At 47.6% G+C, this 24810-nt stretch overlaps 2 protein-coding genes across 9 annotated transcripts in view; one reads left to right on the top strand and one right to left on the bottom strand.

The window, feature by feature from the left end:
• Positions 1-3023: 3023 nt before the first annotated feature.
• APBA3 (amyloid beta precursor protein binding family A member 3) lies at positions 3024-24150 on the top strand. The gene is made up of 12 exons (XM_088673057.1): positions 3024-3204; positions 5164-5523; positions 7361-8108; positions 9215-9254; positions 11257-11402; positions 12795-12881; positions 13056-13214; positions 14459-14656; positions 17229-17441; positions 18823-18942; positions 21227-21367; positions 22316-24150. Exons 2-12 carry the CDS (start codon positions 5192-5194, stop codon positions 22385-22387), a joined length of 2256 nt encoding a protein of 751 aa, XP_088529183.1. The 5' UTR covers positions 3024-3204; positions 5164-5191; the 3' UTR covers positions 22388-24150.
• Positions 24031-24810, bottom strand: part of TJP3 (tight junction protein 3) — a 50409-nt gene continuing 49629 nt past the window's right edge. For all 8 annotated transcript variants that reach the window (XM_035118116.3, XM_088673053.1, XM_088673055.1 and 5 more), the window contains exon 20: positions 24031-24624. In XM_035118116.3, the coding sequence (XP_034974007.3) occupies positions 24516-24624 (109 nt within the window). In that variant the 3' untranslated portion in view covers positions 24031-24515. The remainder of the gene's footprint in view (positions 24625-24810) is intronic.

Genomic DNA, 24810 nt, shown 5'->3' with positions numbered 1-24810 from the left:
GAAGTGAGAGCTGGATCATAAAGAAGGCTGATCACCGAATAATTGATGCTTTTGAATTATGGTGCTGGAGGAGACTCTTGAGAGTCCCATGGACTGCAAGAAGATCAACCCTATCCATTCTGAAGGAAATCAGCCCTGAGCGCTCACTGGAAGGACAGATCGTGAAGCTGAGGCTCCAATACTTTGGCCACCTCATGAGAAGAGAAGAATCCTTGGAAAAGATCCTGATGTTGGGAAAGATTGAGGGCACTAGGAGAAGGGGACGACAGAGGACGAGATGGCTGGACAGTGTTCTCGAAGCTACGAACATAAGTTTGACCAAACTGCGGGAGGCAGTGCAAGACAGGAGTGCCTGGCGTGCTCTGGTCCATGGCGTCACGAAGAGTCGGACACGACTAAATGACTAATAAACAACAACAATAAGCCATTAAATTAGATTGGCTGCATAAGGAGATAAATTCCAGTATTCGAAATACTCAGGAGTAGACCTCGGGAACACTCCCTAGATCAGTCTTGATCCACATTGTCCTTGAATGTGCATTTGTATATATGTCATTGAATGGAGAGGAGGGCAGCTGAGATGATCAAGGGGTCTGGAAACTGAGCCTAATGAGGAACGGTTGAAGGAACTGGGCATGTTTAGCCTGGAAAAGAGGAGACTGAGCGGAGACATAGGAGAGCCATCTTCAAATATCTGAAGGGTCGTCGCGTGGAAGAGGGAGAAAGCTTGTTTTCTCCTGCTCCAGAGGGCAGGACTCGAACCCGTGGCTTCAAGTGACAAGAAAGGAGATTCTGACTCAACACCAGGAAGAACTTTCCGACAGTAAGAGCTGTTCGACTGTGGGATGGAAGGTGGAAGACTCTCCTTCCTCGGAGGTTTTTAAGCAGAGGTTGGATAGTCCTCTGTCATGGATGCTTCAACCAAGATTCCTGCATAGCAAAGGGGGTTGGACTAGATGACCCTTGGGGTCCCTTCCAGCTCTACGACTCGATGAGAGGAATGTCTGTGTAAACCTCTGAATTACACAGTGCGAAAGTAAGAGTAAGGGTCAGCGCCAGATTTACATACAGTATAAACTAAACAAGCTATAGCTTAGGGCCCCACTGTCTTGGCCCCCCCCAAAAAAACAAAGAAAAACAACAACCCTGGATGTACATTTCCAAAATTTAAGATGCTGGTGCTGACCTTTAAAGCCCTAAACAGCCTCGGTCCAGTATACCTGAAGGAGCGTCTCCACCCCCATCGTTCTGCCCGGACACTGAGGTCCATCTCCGAGGGCCTTCTGGCGGTTCCCTCATTGCGAGAAGCGAGGTTACAGGGAACCAGGCAGAGGGCCTTCTCGGTGGTGGCGCCTGCCCTGTGGAACGCCCTCCCACCAGATGTCAAAGAGAAAAACAACTACCAGACTTTTAGAGGACATCTGAAGGCAGCCCAGTTTAGGGAAGCTTTTAATGTTTAATTAAATTATTGTATTTTAATATTTCTGTTGGATGCTGCCCAGAGTGGCTGGGGGAACCCAGCCAGATGGGCGGGGTATAAATATTAAATTATTATATTATTACTAAAACCAAAAAATAAAATAAAACCTCCATCCAGCAACAGTTTTTTTGTGTTGTGTAGGCTCCTAGGATGTAAGTCATGGGCCTCGCCTGCTAGCCTGCTCCCTAAAATATCGCTTGGTTTGCTCATTTCTATATATAGGGTGCCTACATTTTGCATGGACTGGTTGCAGGGCAACATGGGCAAATGGCCTGAGATACCTATTAGGTCCATCAATGACCATATAGTATAGATTCAACACAAAAAACTGCAACAGTTTGTTGTCGACAAAGCACAGCTGGACATATAAAAGGCCCCATTCCCTTCAGTAGCTTAGGGCCCCATCAAACCTGAATCCAGCCCTGGTAGGGTTTATGTGGCCCCCAGTAAGTTTCCAACAAGGGAACCTGGCCCTCAGGCTCTAAAAGGTCCCCTACCCGACCCTGTTCAGCAGGACAGTGCAAGTTTCCGGGTTTGTTCCGATATTTTAAAATTCATAAAAAGGAAAACGTTCGGCTCTGGGTCTCCACCCCGCCCGAAAGGAAGGCCTGTTTGGGAGGAGAAGGCCAGGCCTTTTCCTCGGCAATATTTTGCTGCCAGGACAGATGAAAGACAACGGTGCTCCGTCATGGATTTTTAAACGGAATCTGATCCCCTGGCTCCAGAAAAGACAACCTGATCTGCTTGCAAAGAGATATTCCGAAAGCCCAGTTAAAGAGGATAGAGGCGTCTTATTACAACCAGAAAGAGCGGGTGAGAGAGGATTCGCTCCCCGGTTTGATCTTCCAAGCAAATTTAATAAGAGAGGGAGCTTCCTCGACCCCAAACTGTCGTAGGGGTATCTTTCTACCGTACCCCCTTCGAAAAGGCCGAGCTGATTCAGGTAGCTTTTGCTTTTCGAATGCATGTGTGTGCATATATATTTTAAGAAAAAACAATCTGCAAGCTTCTGGGTGACACAGGATTCTTCTTCGCATTCAAAAGAGCCACCACTGCTCTCTGTTTGACCCGGTGGAGGGCCAAGCTGATTCAGGTAGGTTTTGCTTTTTGAATGCATGTGCGTGCATATATATGTTAATAAAAGCAATCTGCAAGCTTCTGGGTGACACAAGATTCTTCTTCGCACTCAAAAGGGCCACCTAGGCTCTCTGTTTGACCCAGTGGAGGGTCAAGCTGATTCAGGAAGGTTTTGCTTTTCAAATGCATGTGCGTGCATATATATGCTGATAGAAGCAATCTGCAAGCTTCTGGGTGGCACAGGATTCTTCAGCGCACTCAAAAGGGCCACCTTGGCTCTCTGTTTGACCTGGCGGCTGATCAGTCCTTTGGAGGCTGATGGGAGCACCGTACAACCAAGAAAACTACACCTCCCAGAATCCTTTTTTCCTTTCTTTTTTTTCCCCTCCTCCCCACCCCCTGCTCTCCACACATGCTCAATCCAAAGGGAGAGAAAAGACCCAACAGGAAGAAAAGAAGTTCAGAGAAAGGATCTGCAAGTTTGCAGGCTGGGGTAAAAAAACAACAACGGCAACAAACAATGGCCTGACCCGGAATGAGCGGGCCGGATCCTGCTTGCAAAAACTCCAAAACCTGCACGTTTGCAAAGCTTCTCTTCTTCTGGTCGCTCCTCCTCTGCAGCAGCAACAAAAAAACTTTTCCAAAAAGTGAGTTTTCCCCCCTTAAAAGTTTGCATCCGTTTCGTTTTGCTTGTAAACCATCTGAAATGAAACAAAAACTGTGTGAAATAATCTGGCAAGCTGTCAGCCTAGAGCTGTCGCAAAAATTAATTCAGTCTGAATTAATTTTTTTTGTGGGGGTGTGATTTGGCAACTTTCCTATAACTGTGCAGGGGGCTGAATTCTGTTTTTTTGCTTAATTTTTTTGTGGTGGTGGTGGGGGTTGGCCGTCTCTGTTTCAGTCCTTTGGGTCAAGGATGGTTTGTAAATACTTTAAATAACAAGTACCCTGCCTACTCCTAAGTAAACAAGCCACACATACACAGAATTCACTGCCTTTTTTATTTTTTAAAGCTTGCAAAGCATTGCAGTGCAGTTTTGATTCCATTTACCTGGGAGTGAGCCCTCCGTCCTTGAATTCAGTAAGGCTTACTTCTGAGTAGACGGGGTTAGACTTGCACCCTTAAGGCTGCAGTTGTAGGCACATATTTTTGGGTGGGAATCATTGGGACTTTATTTGGAGTAAACATGCGTGGGTTGGCCTTGTGAAGAAGCATGCCCGGAATTTGGAATTCTGCGTTGCAAAACCATTGATAGCTGCAAATATATCTTAATTTCTCAAATGGCTGGGGAACATTTAAGTAGCAGTTATTGATTTTTTTTAATTAAAAAAATTCAAATAGACGAGTCCTGTTCTCCAAAAGAAAATCTGCAGATGGCAACCGCATTGTGCCATTTCCTTCCTTTTCTTATTCCCGAAACCATTACCTGTCAGTTCTGTTGTCCTTGCTTTTTTAGCTGCCCTTCCCAAATTTAATTGAATTTAATTGATTCGACCACCGTAGCAAATCTTCTAAGTGGTTTTATGAGAAGGGTTGAAATGACCTGCAAAGGCGAGTTCAAAAACAATTGGGAACATTTTTTTAAAGGCAAAAAAAAATTAAAATCAGCAGTAAAGTAAAAAGTAAAAACATGTAAACACGTCTGGACAGTTTTGCCTGAACAGAAACGTTCCGAGCCGATTATCATTAGCATATATCGGCGCCCGAAGCAAGTTGCAGTTGTCCAAAATTGCAACGAAGTTCAATAAATTATAATAATTTTTGGCTACTGTGAGAACAAAATACTGGACTAGATCTCTTTTCTGCATTTATACCACACATTTCCCTCTTAAAACGGGGTGCATGGCTCTTTCTCCCCGATCCCAGCCTCATTTAAATCCTGACAACAACCCTTCGAGGCAGGTTAGGCTTTGAGCATCGGACCCCCACCACAACCCCAAGCAGTGCTAGAAACAGTGGTACCTTGGTTCTCGAACTTAATCCATTCTGGAAGTCCGTTCCGAAACCAAGGCATTCCAAAACCAGGGCAGGCTTTCCCATAGAAAGCAATGCAAAACGGATGAATCTGTTCCATACTTTTAAAAAACAACCCCTAAAACAGCAATTTAACATGAATTTTGCTATCTAACGAGACCATTGATCCATAAAATGAAAGCAATAAACAATGTACTGCAGTCACACAATCAATCAATCAATCAATAAATCCATCCATCCATCCATCAGTAGCTGAACTGGGCTCCACACAGTCACACACACACACAAAAGAGCCGCAAAAACAAAAATGCAAAATAAATAGCAAAAACAGACAGACCTCAAAATGGAAGCGTGGCTCTCAAAATGGAGCACGTTCGGTTTCCGGAAAAAGTTCGCAAACCGGAACACTTCCTTCCGGGTTTGTAGTGTTTGGGTTCCAAGTTGTTTGAGTACCAAGGCGTTTGAGAACCAAGGTACCACTGTACATTTTTACTAATTTTACCAGGGTAAACTGGGGGGTTTCTAGCACCCACCACCCCCAGGGAGCTTCACGGCCAGGTGGGTGGTGGGATTCGAACTCGGGTCTCCCCGGAGGCCGGTCCTGTATGCTCTCTTTCGTTTTCAAGTGTAGGGCTATTCCTTCCCCCGGAAGACCCATCATGACCGACAGCGAGATGGACTTCAAGTCGGAGGCGATCTCAGCGACCGGCACCGCCACGGAAACCCCAGAGACCCTCTCCATGGACTTGGGGGAGGGCACAGCCACAGAGACAGATGCCCCCGGAAAAGATGCTCCTCCTATCAGGGAACAGCCCGGTCCCGATCCCGGCAGTCTACAAGCCCCCATTCCAAAAGCAGACTCCGGGATCTGCAATCAGGCGGCGCCCGGAACCCAGAGCGGCTCAGATATTGCCGAGGGATCCGATCGGCTTTTGAATCCACCAGATTCCAGCCCCCAAGGTTACAAGCAAGCGGTCAACCAGGGTTGCAGGTAAAACCGTTTTTGAACTTCATAGAAGTCGCCCCCCCCCCCCGGCAAAGCAGGAATTGGGGTTGCCTTTCCTGCTTCCCATTTCACTGAAATGCTGCGCTGTCTGGTGGGGGGTCAGTCCTGGCGCGAAACGCAGCCCCCCGGGACCATTGAAGTGGGGCAGACCGTCGCCGGCACATGACTCGCGTGCCTCAGAACGCTGCCAGAGCAGGTTCAAGGTTCTTGTATCGTCCCATAAGAGGCTGCCTGGGTTTTGGAGAAGCCCCTCTCTCGGTCCCGCTTGGTGACGCAGGACAGGGCCTTCTCGGTGCTGGCTGCTCCCAGGCAACTTTGGAACTCCCTGCCTAGGGAAACAAGGCTGGCTCCTTCCTGTTCCACCAACAGGCTCTTGGGAACTGATGTGTGATATTCTGACGAAGGGTGGTTTAAGAATTTAAATAGGGCTGCCATACATCCGGAAACTTCCCAAACATAGCTGGGATCCGTCCGTCAGAAACAAAATCGCTGAATATGTCTGGGGCAACCCATGTCGGAAGAAGGGGCGTATTTAGGTTTGATGAGGCCCTAAGCTACTGAAGGGAATGGGGCCCTTTATATGTCCAGCTGTCCTCTGTCAACAACAAATTGTCACTGTTTTTTTGTGCTGAATCTATGCTATATGGTCATTGATGGACCTCATAGGTATCTCAAGCCACTTGCCCATGTTGCCCTGCAACCAGTCCATGCAGAATGTAGGCACCCTATATGTAGAAATGAAGAAACCCGTGATATTTTAGGGAGCAGGCTAGCAGGTGGGGCCCATGACTTACATCCTAGGAACCTACACAACAGAAAACACTGTTGCCGTATGTAGGTTTTATTTTATTTGTTTTTTATCTTATATTTTGGAAATGTCATAGCTACCAAGTTTTCCCTTTTCTCGCGAGGAAGCCTATTCAGCATAAAGGAATTTCCCTTAAAAAAGGGAGAACTTGGCAGCTATGAAATGTACATACAGTTTTTTCCCCTTTAATTTTTTTTTGGGGGGGCCCCAAGAGAGTGGGGCCCTAAGCTACAGCTTGTTTAGCTTATACGTAAATCTGGCACTGGTCGGAAGCGTTGGTTTTTTGGCAAATAGCTAAAAATCTCCAATGCTTTCAGAGATTTTGCAAAACAAAGCTCAACAACTTTGTATAAAACAACAACAACAACTTTTGTGTCCGTATTTTCACTTTTTGAAATATGGAAACACTTAATAATAGTAACAACAACAACAACAACAACTGGCTTTTTTAAAGGAAAGAGCAAGTGCTGTGATGCTTTCATTTTAATTATCTGCATGTTTTGAATTGATCTTATATACAGTTAGGACGCGGGTGGCGCTGTGGGTTAAACCACAGAGCCTAGGACTTGCTGATCAGAAGGTTGGCGGTTCGAATCCCCGTGATGGGATGAGCTCCTGTTGTTCAGTCCCTGCTCCTGCCAACCTAGCAGTTCGAAAGCACGTCAAAGTGCAAGTAGATAAATAGGTACCACTCTGGCGGGAAGGTAAATGGTGTTTCCATGCGCTGCTCTGGTTTGCCAGAAGCGGCTTTATCATGCTGGTCACATGACCTGGAAGCTGTACGCCAACTCCCTTGGCCAATAAAGCGAGATGAGCACTGCAACCCCAGAGTCAGTCACGACTGGACCTAATGGTCAGGGGTCCCTTTACAGTTGGGCTTGCAACTTAGGCAGGGGTTTGTTTTCGAGGCTCCGCTCTCGAAAGGCCGTTTCATTCCTGCAGACATTTTAGAACCGACTGCGAAACGAGGCCGCTGATTTCTCAGAGGGCTAAACCTTGCTTTTCCTCCAGCAGGGGCTTGATGGAGGCGTCTCCTGAACCCACAGCCAGGGAGCCCAGCTGGACGTCAGGCCCCCAAGAAGCCTTGGGGGAAAGCGACCTGCAGCCTGCAGGCGCAGACCCGGCCGAGCTTCCCGTAGAAATGGAAGATGCGGACATCGCCCGGGAGGAAGAGGACGCCCCGGATTCCGATCACCTGCATCTCCACGGCCTCCTGACCCGCCTGCAGCGACTCAGCCCCAGTTTTGAGGACCGATCGCCCACCTCCGAAGATGGGCTGCTGCCTGCCTCCGACGGCGAGGAAGGCCGCGTTTCCGAAGGAGACGGAGACCCTCTCCTGGTGCCTGACGAGTGCCGGGGGCCGCCGGGGGCCTGCGCCCCTTGCCCGCTCCACATTGCCACAGGGCACGGGCTGGGCCCCCCGCCGCCCCAGCGGAGGGGGCAAGGGCTGCTATCGGTGGAGGTCGAGAGCGAGGATCTGCTCAGCCTCCTGCGCTGCGAACGGGGGCCGCTTGCCGAGGCAGGCGCCCAGACGCCCTTGGCTCGCTCAGACGCGGTGGCCAGGAGCAGCCGCTCCAGGGGAATGGCCCCGGGTGAATTGGCCTCGGACAGGGCTCAGGGGGAAGGCCCCCGCCGGTGGAAGGAGCCACCCCTCTCCTCCGCTGATTCCGTTTTGGAGGAATCTTCCCTGGAGCCGGGCTGGAGGCGGCCGGCACCGGGATCCACCCGTGAGGAAGAGGCGTCCTGCTCTTCAGACGTGGCGGTAAGCACCTCGCGAGGGTGCACACCTTGTCCCAGGTTGAAGCGCCAATGCCACTCACCGTAGTAGTAGTAGTAGTAGTAATAATAATAATAATAATAATAATAATAATAATAGATTAATTTTATTATTTATACCCCATCCATCTGGCTGGGTTTCCCCAGCCACTCTGGGTGGCTCCCAACAGAAAATTAAAAACACGATAAAACGTCAAACATTAAAGACTTCCCTAAACAGGGCTGCCTTCAGATGTCTTCTAAAAGTCAAATAGTTGTTTATTTCCTTGACATCTGAAGGGAGGGTGTTCCACAGGGCGGGTGCCACCACCGAGAAGGCCCTCTGCCTGGTTCCCTGTAACCTCACTTCTTGCAGGGAGGAAACCACCAGAAGGCCCTCGGAGCTGAACCTCAGTGTCTGGGCAGAACGATGGGGGGGGGGGAGACGCTCCTTCAGGTATACTGGACCTTTGAGGCCATTTAGGTCTTTCAAGGTCAGCCCCAACACTTTGAATTGTGCTCAGAAACGTACTGGGAGCCAATGTCGGTCTTTCAGGACCGGTGTTATATGGTCTTCACTCCCAATCACCAGTCTGGCTGCCGCATTCTGGGTCAGCTTCAAAGGCAGACCCATGGAGAGCGCATTGCAGTAGTCCAAGTGGGAGATAACCAGAGCGTGCACCACTCTGGCCAGACAGGGGGGCAGGGAGGGTCTCATCCTGCGTTCCAGATGGAGCTGCCCTGGACACAGAATTGACCTGCATCTCCATGGACAGCTGTGAGTCCAAAATGACTCCCAGGCTGTGCACCTGGTCCTTCAGGGGCACACTTATCCCATTCAGGACCAGGGAGTCCCCCACACCAGCCTGCCCTCTGTCCCCCCAAAACAGTACTTCTGTCTTGTCAGGATTCAGGCTCAATCTGTTAGCTGCCATCCAGTGGTGTAGATGAGCCTTTAAAAGAATAAGGGAGCTTCGTTTTCATTTGACTTCGCTTTTTATTTGCACGCCGCCTTTCTGCGTTACAATGCACGAGGCAGTTTGCAAGCTGACTAAGCGACGTTCGAAGGGGGATGTAACCGACCCTGACCCTCTTGTTTCCCTCTTTGAACAGGATAAAGCGGATTTGTCGTCCTTGCCAACATTCAAGGAAGGTGAGCGAAGGCGGGGTTTTGTCCCACTTGCAGGAGGGAGGCTTCTGTGTTGAGGGTCGGGGTAGCAGGGAGGTAATAGAGACCCCAGTTGCAAAAAAGAAAAAGGAAAAAGTGCAAAATCCGGCTACAACTGCGGGGAGGGGGCTGACCCTCTGCTTTTAAAAATCAGTGGATGTGTTAGATTAAATTACAGTGGTCCCTTGGTTCTCAAACTTATTCCGTTGCGGAAGTCTGTTCCAAAACCAAAGCGTTCCAAAACCAAGGCGCTCTTTCCCATAGAAAGTCATGCAGAACGGATTAATCTATTCCAGACTTTTAAATCAACCCCTAAAACAGCAATTTCCCATGGACTGCAAGAAGATCAAACCTATCCATTCTGAAGGAAATCAGCCCTGAGTGCTCACTGGAAGGACAGATCGTGAAGCTGAGGCTCCAATACTTTGGCCACCTCATGAGAAGAGAAGAATCCTTGGAAAAGACCCTGATGTTGGGAAAGATGGAGGGCACTAGGAGAAGGGGACGACAGAGGACGAGATGGTTGGACAGTGTTCTCGAAGCTACGAACATGAGTTTGACCAAACTGCGGGAGGCAGTGGAAGACAGGAGTGCCTGGCGTGCTATGGTCCATGGGGTCACGAAGAGTCGGACACGACTAAACGACTAAACAACAACAACAAAAAGAGCAATTTAACATGGATTTTACTATCTAACGAGACCACTGATCCATAAACGGAAAGCAATAAACAATGTACTGTACTGCAGTCACACAATCAATCAATCAGTAGCTGAACTGGGTTCCACACAGTCAGACAAATAAAAAAACGCAAAATAAATAGCAAAAACAGACAGATCTCAGTGTAACACTCAAAACGGAAGTGTGGCACTCAAAACGGAGCGTGTTCGGCTTCTGGAAAAAGTTTGCAAACTGGAACACTTACTTCCAGGTTTGCAGTGTTTGGGTTCCAAGTTGTTTGAGTACCAAGGCGTTTGAGAACCAAGGCAAAAAACAACAAGAAGATGAAAGGCATCCCCAATTGTTTTGACTTATAAGCATTTATAAGAACTGCATTTGGATAGGCCGTCTCTTAGAAGAGCGATTCTCTTGCTCACGTCGGAGGGTGGAAAGAGGCAGTCTCTACAGGTATTCTTAAAGAAAAGGCATTTCCTCTTCGTTTTACAGAAGCTCTCCTTTGAAAGTGGCATTCCTTCTTCTGCCGAGTGTGTTTGCTTGTGTGTGTGTGTCTCAGTGTGCTCCCTCTTCCATTTTATTATAAATAAAAACACGTTCCGACTTTTAAATGTCTTCCGATAACCTTTCTATTGTATCAGGCTTACGCAGGCAACGAAGAATACATCTTTATGTGAGAGTTAGCCGGTATCTGGTTTTAACATTTTTCGAGGGTTTTTGATGTTTTTGTGCAGTTGTTTCCAATTGCTGTAAATACATTATATACAGCGGTACCTCGGTTTTAGAACGTAATCTGTTCCGGAAGACCGTCCGAGTTCCGAAATGTTTGACAACCGAGGTGCAACGGGCAGTTGGAAAAGTCAATTGAGAGAAACGGCTCGGAAGCCGTTCGACTTCCGAGGCGCGTTCGGGGGGAAACCGGAAGCAATTCCTTCTGGGTTTTCGGCGTTCGGAAACCGAAACATGCGGCTTCTGAGACACTCGGAAACCAAGGTACCACTGTATGTATATTTTAATAAATGCTTTAAGAGACACCCACCAACAAACTTCTCATTCCAAATCTTTTCACGCAAGGCCCTTTCAGGGTCCAGGCCCCCGCCGCCTTGAATTGGCATTTCAACGTGTGGGGCTGTGGGGCGTGTCTGGGCATGTCTGAACCCTACTGATCTCATACAGGAAGGAGGGGAGTTGCTCTCGTTCCATGTGCAGAACTTCCCCCATGTGGACTAGAAACTTGAGGGTTGAGGGAAAGGTTTTTGCTTTGCGCCATTCCACATTCCGCTAAGAAACTAGCCCTTTCGTGGTTGTCTCCAGTCCCAGGCCCCTGCGAGCCCGAAGATCTGCTGGACGGCGTGATCTTCGGGGCCAAGTACCTGGGCTCCACGCAGCTGGTCTCGGAGAGGAACCCCCCGACGCACGTCCGCATGGCCCAAGCTCAGAAAGCCGTGGACAGGGTCAAGGTGAGATCCAAGGGGAGTGGGCAGCTGCGGCAACCTCTGCCCACAGAGATGTGTTGCTGTATATGCAGCTTTGATCCAACCCAGCAGGGATCCTTTAGCATTCCTAATTCCACCTAAGCAGAGCCTCCAGGTACAGGAGCAGTCTATCTTGGCGCTTACTACCAGGGGCAGAGTGGAAGAGGTCTGTGGCCTTCCCGTTGGGGCACTCTGGCTGTTCACCTCTGGAAGCAGGATGTGGGGCTAAAGGGGTCTATGGTCTGGTCCATGTTGCTCCCTCTGGTGGCCATCACTTGCCCCATGTTATTTCATTTGCACGCCATCACTTGCCCCATGTTGCTCCCTCTGCTGGGTATCACTTGCTCAACTGCGCTTAATCTCCCAGCTATCACTTGCCCCATGTTATTCCATTTGCTGGCCATCACTTGCCCCATGTTGCTCCCTCTCCCGGCCATCACTTGCCCCATGTTATTCCATTTGCTGGCCATCACTTGCCCCATGTTGCTCCCTCTGTTGGCCATCACTTGCCCCACTTCGCTTAATCTCCCAGCCATCACCTGCCCCATGTTGCTCCCTCTGGTGGCCATCACTTGCCCCATGTTATTCCATTTGCTGGCCATCACTTGCCCCATGTTGCTCCCTCTGCCGGCCATCACTTGCCCCACTTCGCTTAATCTCCCAGCCATCACTTGCCCCATGTTATTCCATTTGCTGGCCATCACTTGCCCCATGTTGCTCCCTCTGCCGGCCATCACTTGCCCAACTGTGCTTAATCTCCCAGCCATCACTTGCCCCATGTTGCTCCCTCTGGTGGCCATCACTTGCCCCATGTTATTCCATTTGCTGGCCATCACTTGCCCCATGTTGCTCCCTCTGCCGGCCATCACTTGCCCAACTGCGCTTAATCTCCCAGCTATCACTTGCCCCATGTTATTCCATTTGCTGGCCATCACTTGCCCCATGTTGCTCCCTCTGCTGGCCATCACTTGCCCAACTTCGCTTAATCTCCCAGCCATCACTTGCCCCATGTTGCTCCCTCTGGTGGCCATCACTTGCCCCATGTTATTCCATTTGCTGGCCATCACTTGCCCCATGTTGCTCCCTCTGCCGGCCATCACTTGCCCAACTGCGCTTAATCTCCCAGCTATCACTTGCCCCATGTTATTCCATTTGCTGGCCATCACTTGCCCCATGTTGCCGGCCATCACTTGCCCCATGTTATTCCATTTGCTGGCCATCACTTGCCCCATGTTGCTCCCTCTGCTGGCCATCACTTGCCCCACTTCGCTTAATCTCCCAGCCATCACTTGCCCCATGTCTCTCCATTTCCCAACCACCACATCTCTCTATTTCCCGGCCATCACTTGCCTTAAGATCTCTACCTTTGTACCGCAGGCCCCGGAAGGAGAATCCCAGCCCATGACCGAGGTGGACCTCTTCATCTCCACGCAGAGGATCAAGGTCCTTACGGCCGACTCCCAGGTGCGTCCCTTGAGGGCTTCCGGGTAGCCCAGCGACGTCTAGCGGCAGAGGCGGAAGCGGGGCTCGAGTTCGAGGATTCGCCAGGAATTTTTGAGGCAACGCCAAAAACACTTGGCCAAAGCCTGGCTCCTATTCCTTGTGACCTCTCCTTCCTTTCCCTCTCTCCGCTACCAGGAGGCGATGATGGATCACCCACTGCAAACTATCTCCTACATCGCCGACATCGGGAATATCGTGGTCCTCATGGCCCGCCGGAAACTGCCTCGCCGTGCTGACGCCTCTGCTGAGAAGCAGCTCTACAAGATGATCTGCCACGTCTTCCACTCAGCGGATGTGAGCTTGGGGAAATCGGGGGCCAGGGAGAACCTCGGGGGCCGCATGTGTGTGAGGTCCCATGTAGAAATGGAAAGGAGAACGCAGAGAGCTGTGTTTTGAAATCAAGTTTCTAGTCCTTATGACAAGTGATAAATAGTATGTGAAATACAGCAACGGGGTGGATTCGATTTACATCAAATCAATTTAAATCATCACTAGTCGGTAAGACTTGATTCAAATCATCCCCCCCCCAAGACAGACTCGTTCTTCCTGGTATCATCTTACTATTGGCAACCAGGGGAAGGTTTTGTTTTTTAGAATAATGAATTGTGAGAGTAGTTTTTCAGTTACATCAAAAATGGCTGGTTTGGTTTTACTATTAGAAATACATAGATAACTATGAAATGATTGTGAGGTTTAGTAAGTTAACTGTTTATATTTGGGCAACTTTTCTGCTGTACTTTATTGGAAGGAGAAAAACAATCATTTCCTTAATAGTAATTTTGAACAATTTATTTAACTAAAACAATGACATTACAGTCGTACCTCGGGTTACGACCACCTCGGTTTGCGAACAGTTCGGGTTACGAACTGCGCAAACCCGGAAGTGTTTTCGCCGCGCGTGCGTGCGCAGAAGCGGCGCGATCGCGCGATCTGCGCAAAGCGCGAAAATTGCGCTTTGCGCATGCGCAAAATGGCGGCGCCCATCGCGTTCGGGTTACGAACTGCGATCCAGAACGGATCGCGTTCGTAACCCGAGGTATTACTGTATAGCATATGTATCCATGTTTGTTAACTGATGTGGTTAAACAATACTTTCTTTTAAACAGACTGAGTTTTAGCACACATGAAAAACTTAAACCCCATCTTTATTTCCTGATTAATAGCCTTTGGACTAGAATGTAACTGAAATAGAAAATCTTTAGAAATATTTTCCTTCCAAAAGCATTTTATTTTAAAAATCTTTTTTTTAAAAAAAAGATAAATCCCTATTTAAATAAAAACTTAAATAAAAAAGGATTGAAATTTTTAAAAATCAAATAAAAAAACGGATTAAAATTTTTAAAAAATCAAATAAAAATCGGCTTTTTAAAAAAATTATTGATTTTAATCTGCTCTGTAGAGCAGTAGTAATTGTAGTCACAACCATGCTGCTGCTGATGTTATTATTGCTGATGGCTCAGTCAGTAGAGCATGCGACTCTTAATCCCGGGGTCGTGGGTTCAAGTCCCACGCCGGAAACCCGCCTTCTCCTTACGCAGGCTCCCTTGATAGCCCAAGCTATCGGGCAAGCTTTCAGCGTCGCATACCAGCATTTCCTGAGGGCCAGCGGCATCGACCCCGACCAGCTCCAACCCCGGCGGTGCAGCGACGACGAGGGCGACGAAAGCTTTGCTCAGGGGGAAGAGCTGTACAACGGCGATTTGGCGCACTTCTCCAAGCAAGAGAACTGTAAGGAAGTAAGGACGGATCTTTCCCCTCCTCTCCCCGGAGGTGGGTGGGCAGCGAGCTGGTGGGCAGAGCACCTCACCTGCATTGTAGGGGGTTGGTCTAGATGCACTTGAGGGACCCCTTCTACAATTCTGCGATTCTGACTTCTTGAAGCAAGGAGCCTGTAGCCGCCCAGACATTGTTGGACTCCATTAGTTGCATTTTTGCGACTCACAGCGAGAAAACAGAATCAGCAGAGATTGATTGATTGATTGATTACGGTTCTTGACCAGCACACATAAATATGCAATACATAAAACAATAAAAGAAAAACAGTAATAATCTAAAAATAGGCAATAAATATAGGTTTTAACAATTGTATAAAAGAAAACTGATTAAAAGGAGTGTTACTACTTAGGGAGGTAAAGGTAAAGGGACCCGTGACCATTAGGTCCAGTCGTGACCGACTCTGGGGTTGAGCTTCCAGGTCATGTGGCCAGCATGACAAAGCCACTTCTGGTGAACCAGAGCAGCACACGGAAACGCCGTTTACCTTCCCGCTGTAGCTATTTATCTACTTGCATTTTGATGTGCTTTCGAACTGCTAGGTTGGCAGGAGCTGGGACCAAGCAACGGGAGCTCACCCCATCACAGGGATTCGAACCGCTGACCTTCTGATCAGCAAGCCCTAGGCTCTGTGGTTTAGCCCACAGCGCCACCTGGGTCCACTTAGGGAGGTAGACTATAGCAATGAATAACACTGGGTCCTCTTTAGCTAGTCCTGAAGATGTTCTGAAGATATTTGGACACTGCTAAATAGATTAGACCGAATTTTTATGGCTCTAGCACAGAATTTGGCTACCTTCGCTGACACATTAGAGTTAGCGTCGGAAAGAAGCCACTCTATATAGAAATTATCCGAGCGTCCAGGTAGCTCTGCCAGTATAGTGTGGATAAGCTCGCCTCACACCTCCTCGTAGAAGCAGCATCGCAAAAGTATATGGCCGATAGATTCTATTTCTCCTGATCCGCACAGGCAGCATCTCTCACATAGAGGGATCCGTTTGTACTTCAGCAGAGATGTTTGGAACCAGGTATTTTGGACTGGGGAATGTTTGTTCCAAACAACCACGCTGGCAGGGGCTGTTCGTAGTTTTATTTATTTGCAAAAATAAATAAATAAATAAATATATGATTATGTATATTATATATTTAGTTACAATTCTGTATATTCTTAACTAATACATATGTATTATTATTATTATTGTTATTATTATTATCATCATCATCATCCAAATACATATATGGTTTTTTTCACCTGCTATATTTTGGGAACCAGGCAGAGGGCCTTCTCGGTGGTGGCACCCGCCCTTTGGAACGCCCTCCCATCAGATGTCAGGGGGATAAACAACTACCTGACTTTTAGAAGACACCTGAAGGCAGCCCTGTTTAGGGAAGTTTTTAATGTTTGATTTTTTATCGTGTTTTTAATATTCTGTTGGGAGCTGCCCAGAGTGGCTGGGGAAACTAGCCAGATGGAGGCGGGTTATAAATATTATTATTATTATTATTATTATTATTATTATTATTATTATTATTATTGCGCTCCAAATATTTCTCCATGCAAAGTCTACATCAGTGAGCCATTGGTTCGGTAAGCTGCTATAAAATATGCCCAAATTATGCTAAAGAGGTATTAATGTTAGCTCAAGTTTCCAAGTGGGTCTCAACAGGAATGGGTTTTAGCGGAGCCGGGAATAGTGCAGCGAAGGGGACCTGCTTGATCGCTCCTGCTATGCAGGGGGTGGACTAGATGGCTCTGGGGGTCCCTTCCCACTCCACGATTCTATCTCAACAGGCAGGGAGTTCCAACATTGCAGGTGCTGCCACACTGAATGATTGAATGAATGAATGAATCTTTATTTGCATCAGCCATAGCAATAAAACAACAGTACGATATACAAAGAATAGAAATAAAAAGTCAATTATATAAAATACATTTTAGGGTTTTGAATCAATAGTCAAATAGTGGATCTTATTCTGATTGCCCCAGCTAAAAACCTTGCAGCCTTTGCTGTCCCCTGCTGCTCTTGATCTCCCAAGAGAAAGGACACTGGGGCAGTGGCTGGGCGACCTGGAATGGACAATAAAAAAGGGGCGATAATCTCATTCCTCAAGTCTTTATCAAGAGGGCAAGCCAGAAGGGTATGCGCCACCGATTCGGGACTGCCATCTCCACAGGGACGTTTTTCGTGTGGCATCTGTTGGAATCGTCCCTCAAGTCCAGCCAAGGTTCAATATATTCAATCTTGCGAGAGTCAAAGCGTGTCTATATTTTAGAATTGCTAGGTTATGCAGATAGGGTGCCAGAGAGTCGAAATGGGAAGGTGGAAAATAGTCATGCCATGGGCAAAATTTCCTGATTGTGGCCAAGCTGTTCCGAGGCTCGATACCATTTAGGCGGTTTGCTTTACTAAAACCCAAAGTGAGTAGCTGTTGGGTTAAACCACCAGAGGGAAGTTTTTGACGGACACACCGAAAGATCCCCGGTTCCTACAAACGTGGCGCCGCCCTGATTCCTGCCCTGTGTCTCCCTTCCAGGTCGTCATCCACAAACAGAAGGGGGAGATCCTGGGCATCGTGATCGTGGAGTCGGGCTGGGGCTCCATCCTGCCCACCGTAGTGGTGGCCAACCTCATGCACAAAGGGGCGGCGGAGCGGTCGGGGAAACTGAGTATCGGGGACCGCATCATGTCGGCCAACGGGACCAGCCTGGTGGGGTTACCCTTGGCTTCCTGCCAGGGCATCATACGGGTGAGCGACAGTGGAGGAGAAGACTCTTTTTTTCCTTCCCAGGGCACCTGTCACGGACTGGGGGACGGGATGGGGACGCAGAGCACTGGCTGGGGGACCCCCAGGGGCACAAGGCTCAGAGCCCGGGGATGGGTGGTGGGACGAGGGACTCAAAGGGAGAAGACTGGGAGGGGGAGGAGGTGTCAGAAAATGAAGAGGTAACAGGGTTTAGTGGGTGGGGAGAGTCGGTGGCAGACAGAAGCCCAGAAGCAGAGGCTGGAAAGGAGGGGAAGCTCCTTTCAGTGGGGCCAGGCTGCTGAAGAAAACAGGGGGTCTCCCCCTCCTGCCCGGTCCCCTTGTCTCCCAGAAGCAGGAGAGGCATGAAAAGAGCGCAGGGGAGGTTGGCTTCAGGCAGGCGCAGTCTCTGATCGCTTGGGGAAACCCTGGAGAGGAGGGGACTTAAGATGGCTGTGGGGAGGCAGGGGTTTTCCTTTTTTGCAACTGATCCATGGGGCAAGACCTACAGGGGATGAGCCACTGTGCTCATTAGGCCTGACAGTCCACCAAGCCTTGTGGGGGGGTCGGACTATAGTTTTTTTTGGGGGGGGAATGAACAAATTCCTATGCCCCACAAATAACCATAGATGCATTTTAAATAAAAGGACACATTCTACTCATGTAAAAACATGCTGATTCCCGGACCGTCCGTGGGCTGGATCCAGCCCCCGGGCCTTAGTTTGCCTACCCATGACTTAAGAAATAAACGATAAATTACAAGAACTCAGGCCAAAAGAAGATGGATTTAAAATAAATCTTCACAAGGTTTTATTGATGTGATGTGGAGTTTAAATGGGAATCAATCCCAATGTTGAAGGCAAATAAAGGTAAATTCCAGTAAAAATCAGGACAAGGCCCTGTTTTGACTATTCTTCGTCAGCAAAGATTCACAGGTCAAAGTGTGCCAAATATGTTTGCCTTCATGACTTAAAGCAGCATGCAATATGCAATAATGCATTGGAATCCAATAGTAAACACTAAAATTAAACATCAGCAAGTAATAATTAAACGGTTTACACTTATAAATTACAATAAAGAATTAGGTTGGGACTATCTCGGAAACTGACTCTCCTGTGCAGATCCTGTTTTCTCTAATAAAGAGTTAATGTAACACTTAACTCAGTGTGATTTATTGCTGGCTTCCTCCATGAGGACTAGAATCTTACTTTCTTGCTAGCGGTCAAGCCACAGCTCAGGGCTAGAGCATGTGCTTGGAAGGGCCCCGGGTTCAATTTCCGCTGCTTGGAAGGGCCTAAAGTCGCTGCCGGCACCTTTGCCTGCAGGCATCGTGAGTGCCGAGCTTTCGTAAGCCAGCTCCTCAAATTTTCTCGCTCTCCCTTCTCAGGATTTGAAAAGCCAGACTGTGGTGACCCTCAGTGTGGTCCACTGCCCGCCTGTCACCACCGCCATCGTGCGGAGACCTGATGCGAAATACCCGCTGGGGTTCTGCGTGGAGAATGGCATTGTGAGTAACTTAGGTGGCTCGAGCGAGCGAGCCAGGCTGCGTATTGAAAAGTTTTGCGGGGTGTTTTTTGGGAGGGTAGGGGGGTGGATTGGAGTGGATTTATTGCATTTTCATGCTGCTTTTTCATTTAAATAACTCAAAGCAGCTTGCAACCAGGGCTGCATTAAGACCACTGGAGGACTATAGCACTTGAAAGATTTGGTTACCAACATATATGCCTAAATCAAAATACATGCAACAATAAACCGCAAATTCTGCTTTTCGAAATGAAACAAGAGCTACAGTAAGTTGGAGAATAATGTTTATTCCTGTGCTGCCCGTCCATCAGAATGGGTTAACATTCAATTGAAGCCAAACGTTTCCCGCTAGGAATAATAGGTAGGCAACTAGAAAAAGGTGATGGTAGATTGTTTCAATATACGATCACAGCGCCGGGACTTTCATATGCAGAAAGATGGAAAAATTAACGCAGGAAGGGTTGTTAAAATGATTGGAGTTAGCTGAGACGGCAAAGTTGACAGGCTTAATCAGAGAAAACCTTTGTCGGTATTGACTAAAGATCGGAAGCTCCTTTTTACGTGAAAAAGAAAAACTGAACTTACGATACCTGGGTTTGAAGGCGGAAGGAAATATCGGTTTATAGGAAGTGGAATTGCTGGATGTGATCTCAGAATGGGTATGTGGAATAATTTTAAACAGATAGCTTTGAAAACATGGTAGCTGTTGTATAACGGATTAGGATGAAGTTTGAAATGGAATTGGATTAAATAAGGCTTTGGAAGCAGAATTAAATGAAATTATCTTACCTAGAAATCTAGGAAGCGGGGGGCCATTTAAATCTAAAATGTGCAATCGGCTTTTTAATGGATTGATATTTGAATCGGAATGGTAATTTGGCATTGATAACAAATGTGGCATATATTGGATTTTTGTAATTGAAAATGAATAAAAATTATTTTCAAAAAAAAATTGGATAGATGGCTGACGGATGAAGAATCAGATGTTCTGCTTTTTTTTTCGTCCCCTGTTTTCCTTTTATTCCTTCTTTCTTCCTTTACATTCATTTTAAAATATTGGATATTCACTTTTTGTATCTTTTCTTTCAAACTTAAATAAAAATGTATTGGGGAGAGGGGAGAAGTGCATTTTTTTCCTGGGGGGACGCAGGGGGACACATACCCACTAAATATTTTGTGAATCTTTGTACTTTTGTCCATTTACTGTATTTATTTTTCCCGATTTGAACTATAAAATTGTGGTTTTCTTGAGTCAAAATGAGAGTACAGTGGTCCCTTGGTTCTCAAACTTAATCCGTTCCGGAAGTCCGTTCCAAAACCAAAGCGTTCCAAAACCAAGGCGCACTTTCCCATAGAAAGGAATGCAAAACGGATTAATCCATTCCAGACTTTTAAAAACAACCCCTAAAACAGCAATTCAACATGAATTTTACTATCTTAACGGGACTGTTGGTCCATAAAATGAAATCAATAAACAATGTTTATTGTCACCCAATCAATCAGTCTGGCTACTTCTGTTTCAGTGTATCTGATGAAGTGTGCATGCACACGAAAGCTCATACCAAACTAAAAACTTAGTTGGTCTTTAAGGTGCTACTGAAAGAATTTTTGAATCAATAAATCAGGAGCTGAACTGGGTTCCCACGCAGTCACAAAAACAAAATGAAAAAGAGCCACAAAAACTGACAGACACTCAAAACGGAGTACGTTCAACTTCCGAAAAAGGTTTGCAAACCGAAACACACACAGGTGAAACTCAGGAAAATTAGAATATCGTCAAAAAGTGCATTTATTTCAGTAACACAACTTAAAAGGTGAAACCAATATACGAGATCGATGCATGGCATGCAAAGCAAGATGTCAAGCCTTTATTTGTTATCATTGTAATTATTTGTCGTTAGGCGGGTCAATTATAAATGGAATGGAATGAATGAAATGTAATAGCGATGTTTATTTTTGTATTATTGTAACTATTTGTTTTATTACTGTGGAATTTCCAAAAGAAAGCATTTGTAAAAATTAAAAGAAAAAGAAAAAATCATAAGTTGCATTACTGAAATAAATGCACTTTTCGATGATACAGTATTCTAATTTTCCGAGTTTCACCTGTACTTCTGGGTTTGCAGTGTTTGGGTTCCAAGTTGTTTGAATACCAAGGAGTTTGAGAACCAAGTCACCACTGTACCCCTAAAGAGAAAAAGCACTGGAGGGGAGCAAGATGAGCCCAACTCTTTAACAGGGTCCCCTCTGCCCTCTTTCTGCTCCAGATCTGCAGCCTCATGCGAGGGGGAATCGCCGAGAGGGGCGGCATCCGCGTGGGACACCGGATCATTGAGATCAACGGGCAGAGCGTGGTGGCCATGCCGCACGAGAAGATCATCCAGATCCTGACTCAGGCAGTCAGTGAGGTGGGCATCAAAGGATCCCTCCCCGGCAAAGGATTATTTATCCAGATGCTGAATTTGCAAGTACAGGAACGGCCCCCAAATTGCATGCATTTGGCTTTGTGGGCAGAGCAAAAAAAATGAAAAAGGTGGCGGCCTTCCGGGAGGGGTGGGAAATTTGGGAATTCACAGGGATGTGGGTCTGACCATTAGGTCCGGTTGTGACCGACTCTGGGGTTTCGGCGCTCATCTCGCTTTACTGGCCGAGGGAGCTGGCGTACAGCTTCCAGGTCATGTGGCCAGCATGACAAAGCCGCTTCTGGCGAACCAGAGCAGCACACGGAAACACCGTTTACCTTCTCGCTTGGAGCGGTACCTATTTATCTACTTGCACTTTGACGTGCTTTCGAACTGCTAGGTCATAATAATGTATTATTTATAACCCTGCCCATCTGGCTGGGTTTCCCCAGCAACTCTGTGTGGCTCCCAACAAAATATTAAAAACACGATCAAACGTCAAACATTAAAAACTTCCCTAAACAGGGCTGCTTTCAGATTTCTTCTAAATATCTGATAGTTGTTTATTTCCTTGACATCTGATGGGAGGGCGTTCCACAGGGAGGGTGCCACCACCGAGAAGGCCCTCTGCCTGGTTCCCTGCAACCTCACTTCTCGCAGGGAACCACTACAGCGGGAAGGTAAACGGCATTTCCGTGTGCTGCTCTGGTTCGCCCGAAGCGGCTTTGTCATGCTGGCCACATGACCTGGAAGCTGTCTGCGGACAAATGCCGGCTCCCTCGGCCTATAGAGCGAGATGAGCATCGCAACCCCAGAGTCGTCTGTGCCTGGACCTAACGGTCAGGGGTCCCTTTACCTTTACTAGCAAAGTCACCTTTTTTGGGTGGGTGGGACTCGCTGAATATCGCTTCAACGCAAACACTCCCTTCCGTCCTTGTGTCTTTTTTATTCCAGGTCCACATCAAAACCATGCCAGCATCAACGTACCGTCTTCTGACTGGCCAAGAGCAACCGGTTTTCCTATGAAGGGAGAATTTTTCGGAGGTGGGGAGGGCGGATCTCCTGCATCTGCTTAACAAGTTGCATGCGGCCCCCTTCGCAAACCAGACTTTGTGCACCAAAAGGGGTCCTCTCTGAATTCAGACATGCCTGCCTCTCATCGGGACATTTTCCTCCACCTCCTGAATCGCAAGAGCAGGAAAAAGGGGTTTTCTTTTGCTTTAACTGGGAGTGTGTGTTTGTGTGTGGTTTATTTTGAGGTGCTGGTAAACTGTCCATCTTCAAGCGGGGCTCTGCAAGGTCGGTTTTGGTGCTAGAACGTGATGGATATGTGGGGTTTGTGTGTGTGTGTGTGTGGAATTGGGAAGCCACTAAGAAGCAGTGGGAGAAAGGCTATACCCCATCTCATGTCCTGGAAAGAGCATAGCTGGGAACTGATTACGTGGGGACTGTTTTTCCCCTTGAGGTGCTAGATTTCTCCTTGCAGGGAGGTTGGGTTAAATATTATAAAAGAAACAAAACGCTTTGCAGTGGGACAGTCTACACCAGGCACCCCCAAACTGCGGCCCTCCAGATGTTTTGGCCTACAACTCCCATGATCTCTAGCTAACAGGACCAGTGGTCGGGGAAGATGGGAACTGTAGTCCAAAACATCTGGAGGGCCGAAGTCTGGGGATGCCTGGTCTACACCCACCTCAATGCTCTACCTCTTTCTGAAATAGACCAGATTTCCCCACAACACTCTCTCTCTCTCTCACACACACACACAGTCATGCTGTGTGTTAAAAACTTTGGCAGCTGGTCTTTGCAACAAGAAACGGGTCCGAAGCAAAGCTCGCAGCAGGCACGCATCCACAAAACTTTCTGTAAGGGGCGGGGAATGGGCTGCCTTGCTGATCGTCAGATGAAATGCTGAAAAAATAAATATGTCTGGACCGGTTTATCACTTCACAAGGGTGTGAGGGAATGCAAACCTGCATTTCCTGCAGTCGGAAATCTAGCATATCAGGGGAAAAGGTTAGGGCAGAGCCTAACCTGGCCTTTTGTATATATATATATTTAAAAAACCTTTAGGGTGAGCACATGGTGGATATGTTTTTTTGGGAAGCGGAGGGAGAGTTTTGTGCCTGCAAGGTTGTACTAAGTAAGGCTGCTGCCAGTTTGAGCAGGGAGGCAGGGCTCCTTTGAATCTGGGTCTTTCCCATCCAAAGTCAGCCTCCTCAAGCTGTTTTTTGCTCCCCCCCCCCCGTCCCCACTGGTGTGGAGCAATTTCCCCCAGCTTGAGAGGCGTTTTTAAGCAGGAAAGTGGTTGGAACGGGGAGGGTTAAGCAGGCCCTCCCCACCATCATTTCCCTGCTCAAACTGGCAGCCTCCTGTGACTCTTTTCTCTTTTCTCCATTTACAATTCTGACAAACAACTTGCTTTAACGTCTCAATTTCTCTATTCTGAGAAACCACCTGCGAAGCTCTGTTGAGGTGTGTGGATTTGTGCGTTCTTTTAATGATGTGAACATTTTCGGAAACGAATGATGAAATAAATCTGTAAAGCAAGGATCTCCAGGAAAGCTATCCGGAGTTTCCAACTCCTGCCTACAGGACCCAAACCCTGACACACACACACACACACACACACACACACACACACACAACTGAAACAGGCGAAACACAGCTTAAAATAAGCTATTTATTAAGGCAAAAATCCAGAGGGGTGTTTTGAGTGTTTCTCCGACAGCGAGAGATCAATAACGGAGGTGTTTTGTTTTTTATTTAATTAAAAAAACTGGCCCAAACTTTGCAGATGTGCATGGAGATTTATTTTTCAGCTTCTCGTTTTTTTTAAAAAAAGAACCGATGTAACCTCGAGGTCTTTCGTTCAAAAGCTGCAAGCCGTTTGCACAAACTGTCCCGTCCCGTACGTCCCCCCCGACCGCGGGACTTTCGGAGCAGAGAGAACCAGATGGTTCCGCAAGGAATCAGGACCTGAGCTTGGGGAGGGAGGGGGAAGGCCCTGATCCGCAGGGGTCCGGGGCTGGAAAGGGGGCATACAGGGGTGTCGTTGGCCAAGAGAACTTCCAAATGGGAAAAAAATAACACAATGTGTATAGCATTTCCTCCGATCGGCGAACCCCAATCTCTGCAGAGGGATGAGAACAGTCTAGAGGTCTGTGGCAGGTCCCCAGTCGTAACCGTAGTCCTGGTCCGATTCGGAGTCATACGTCTGAGCGTGGGTGAACTTTTTCCGCAGGGCATCATGTTCGTATTCCCTGGGGGGGGGGGGAGAAAACCGGGTTGCAAAATTGAAGCAAAAGAGAGTCTTTATTTCAAGTCATTTCCTTAGGGCAGCCCGCCAGTCGGTTCAATCTGGCCCCTGTGGCAGTTTATTTCCTGGGGTAACATCCAATAAAAAGCTCGACAAACTTCAATCCTAAAAAAAAGCTCGACAGCTTTGG

This window comes from Zootoca vivipara, chromosome 6 (assembly GCF_965207765.1).
Source record: "Zootoca vivipara chromosome 6, rZooViv2.hap1.1, whole genome shotgun sequence".
NCBI classification, from domain to species: Eukaryota; Metazoa; Chordata; class Lepidosauria; order Squamata; family Lacertidae; genus Zootoca; species Zootoca vivipara.
This window is presented reverse-complemented; position numbering and strand designations above follow the sequence as displayed.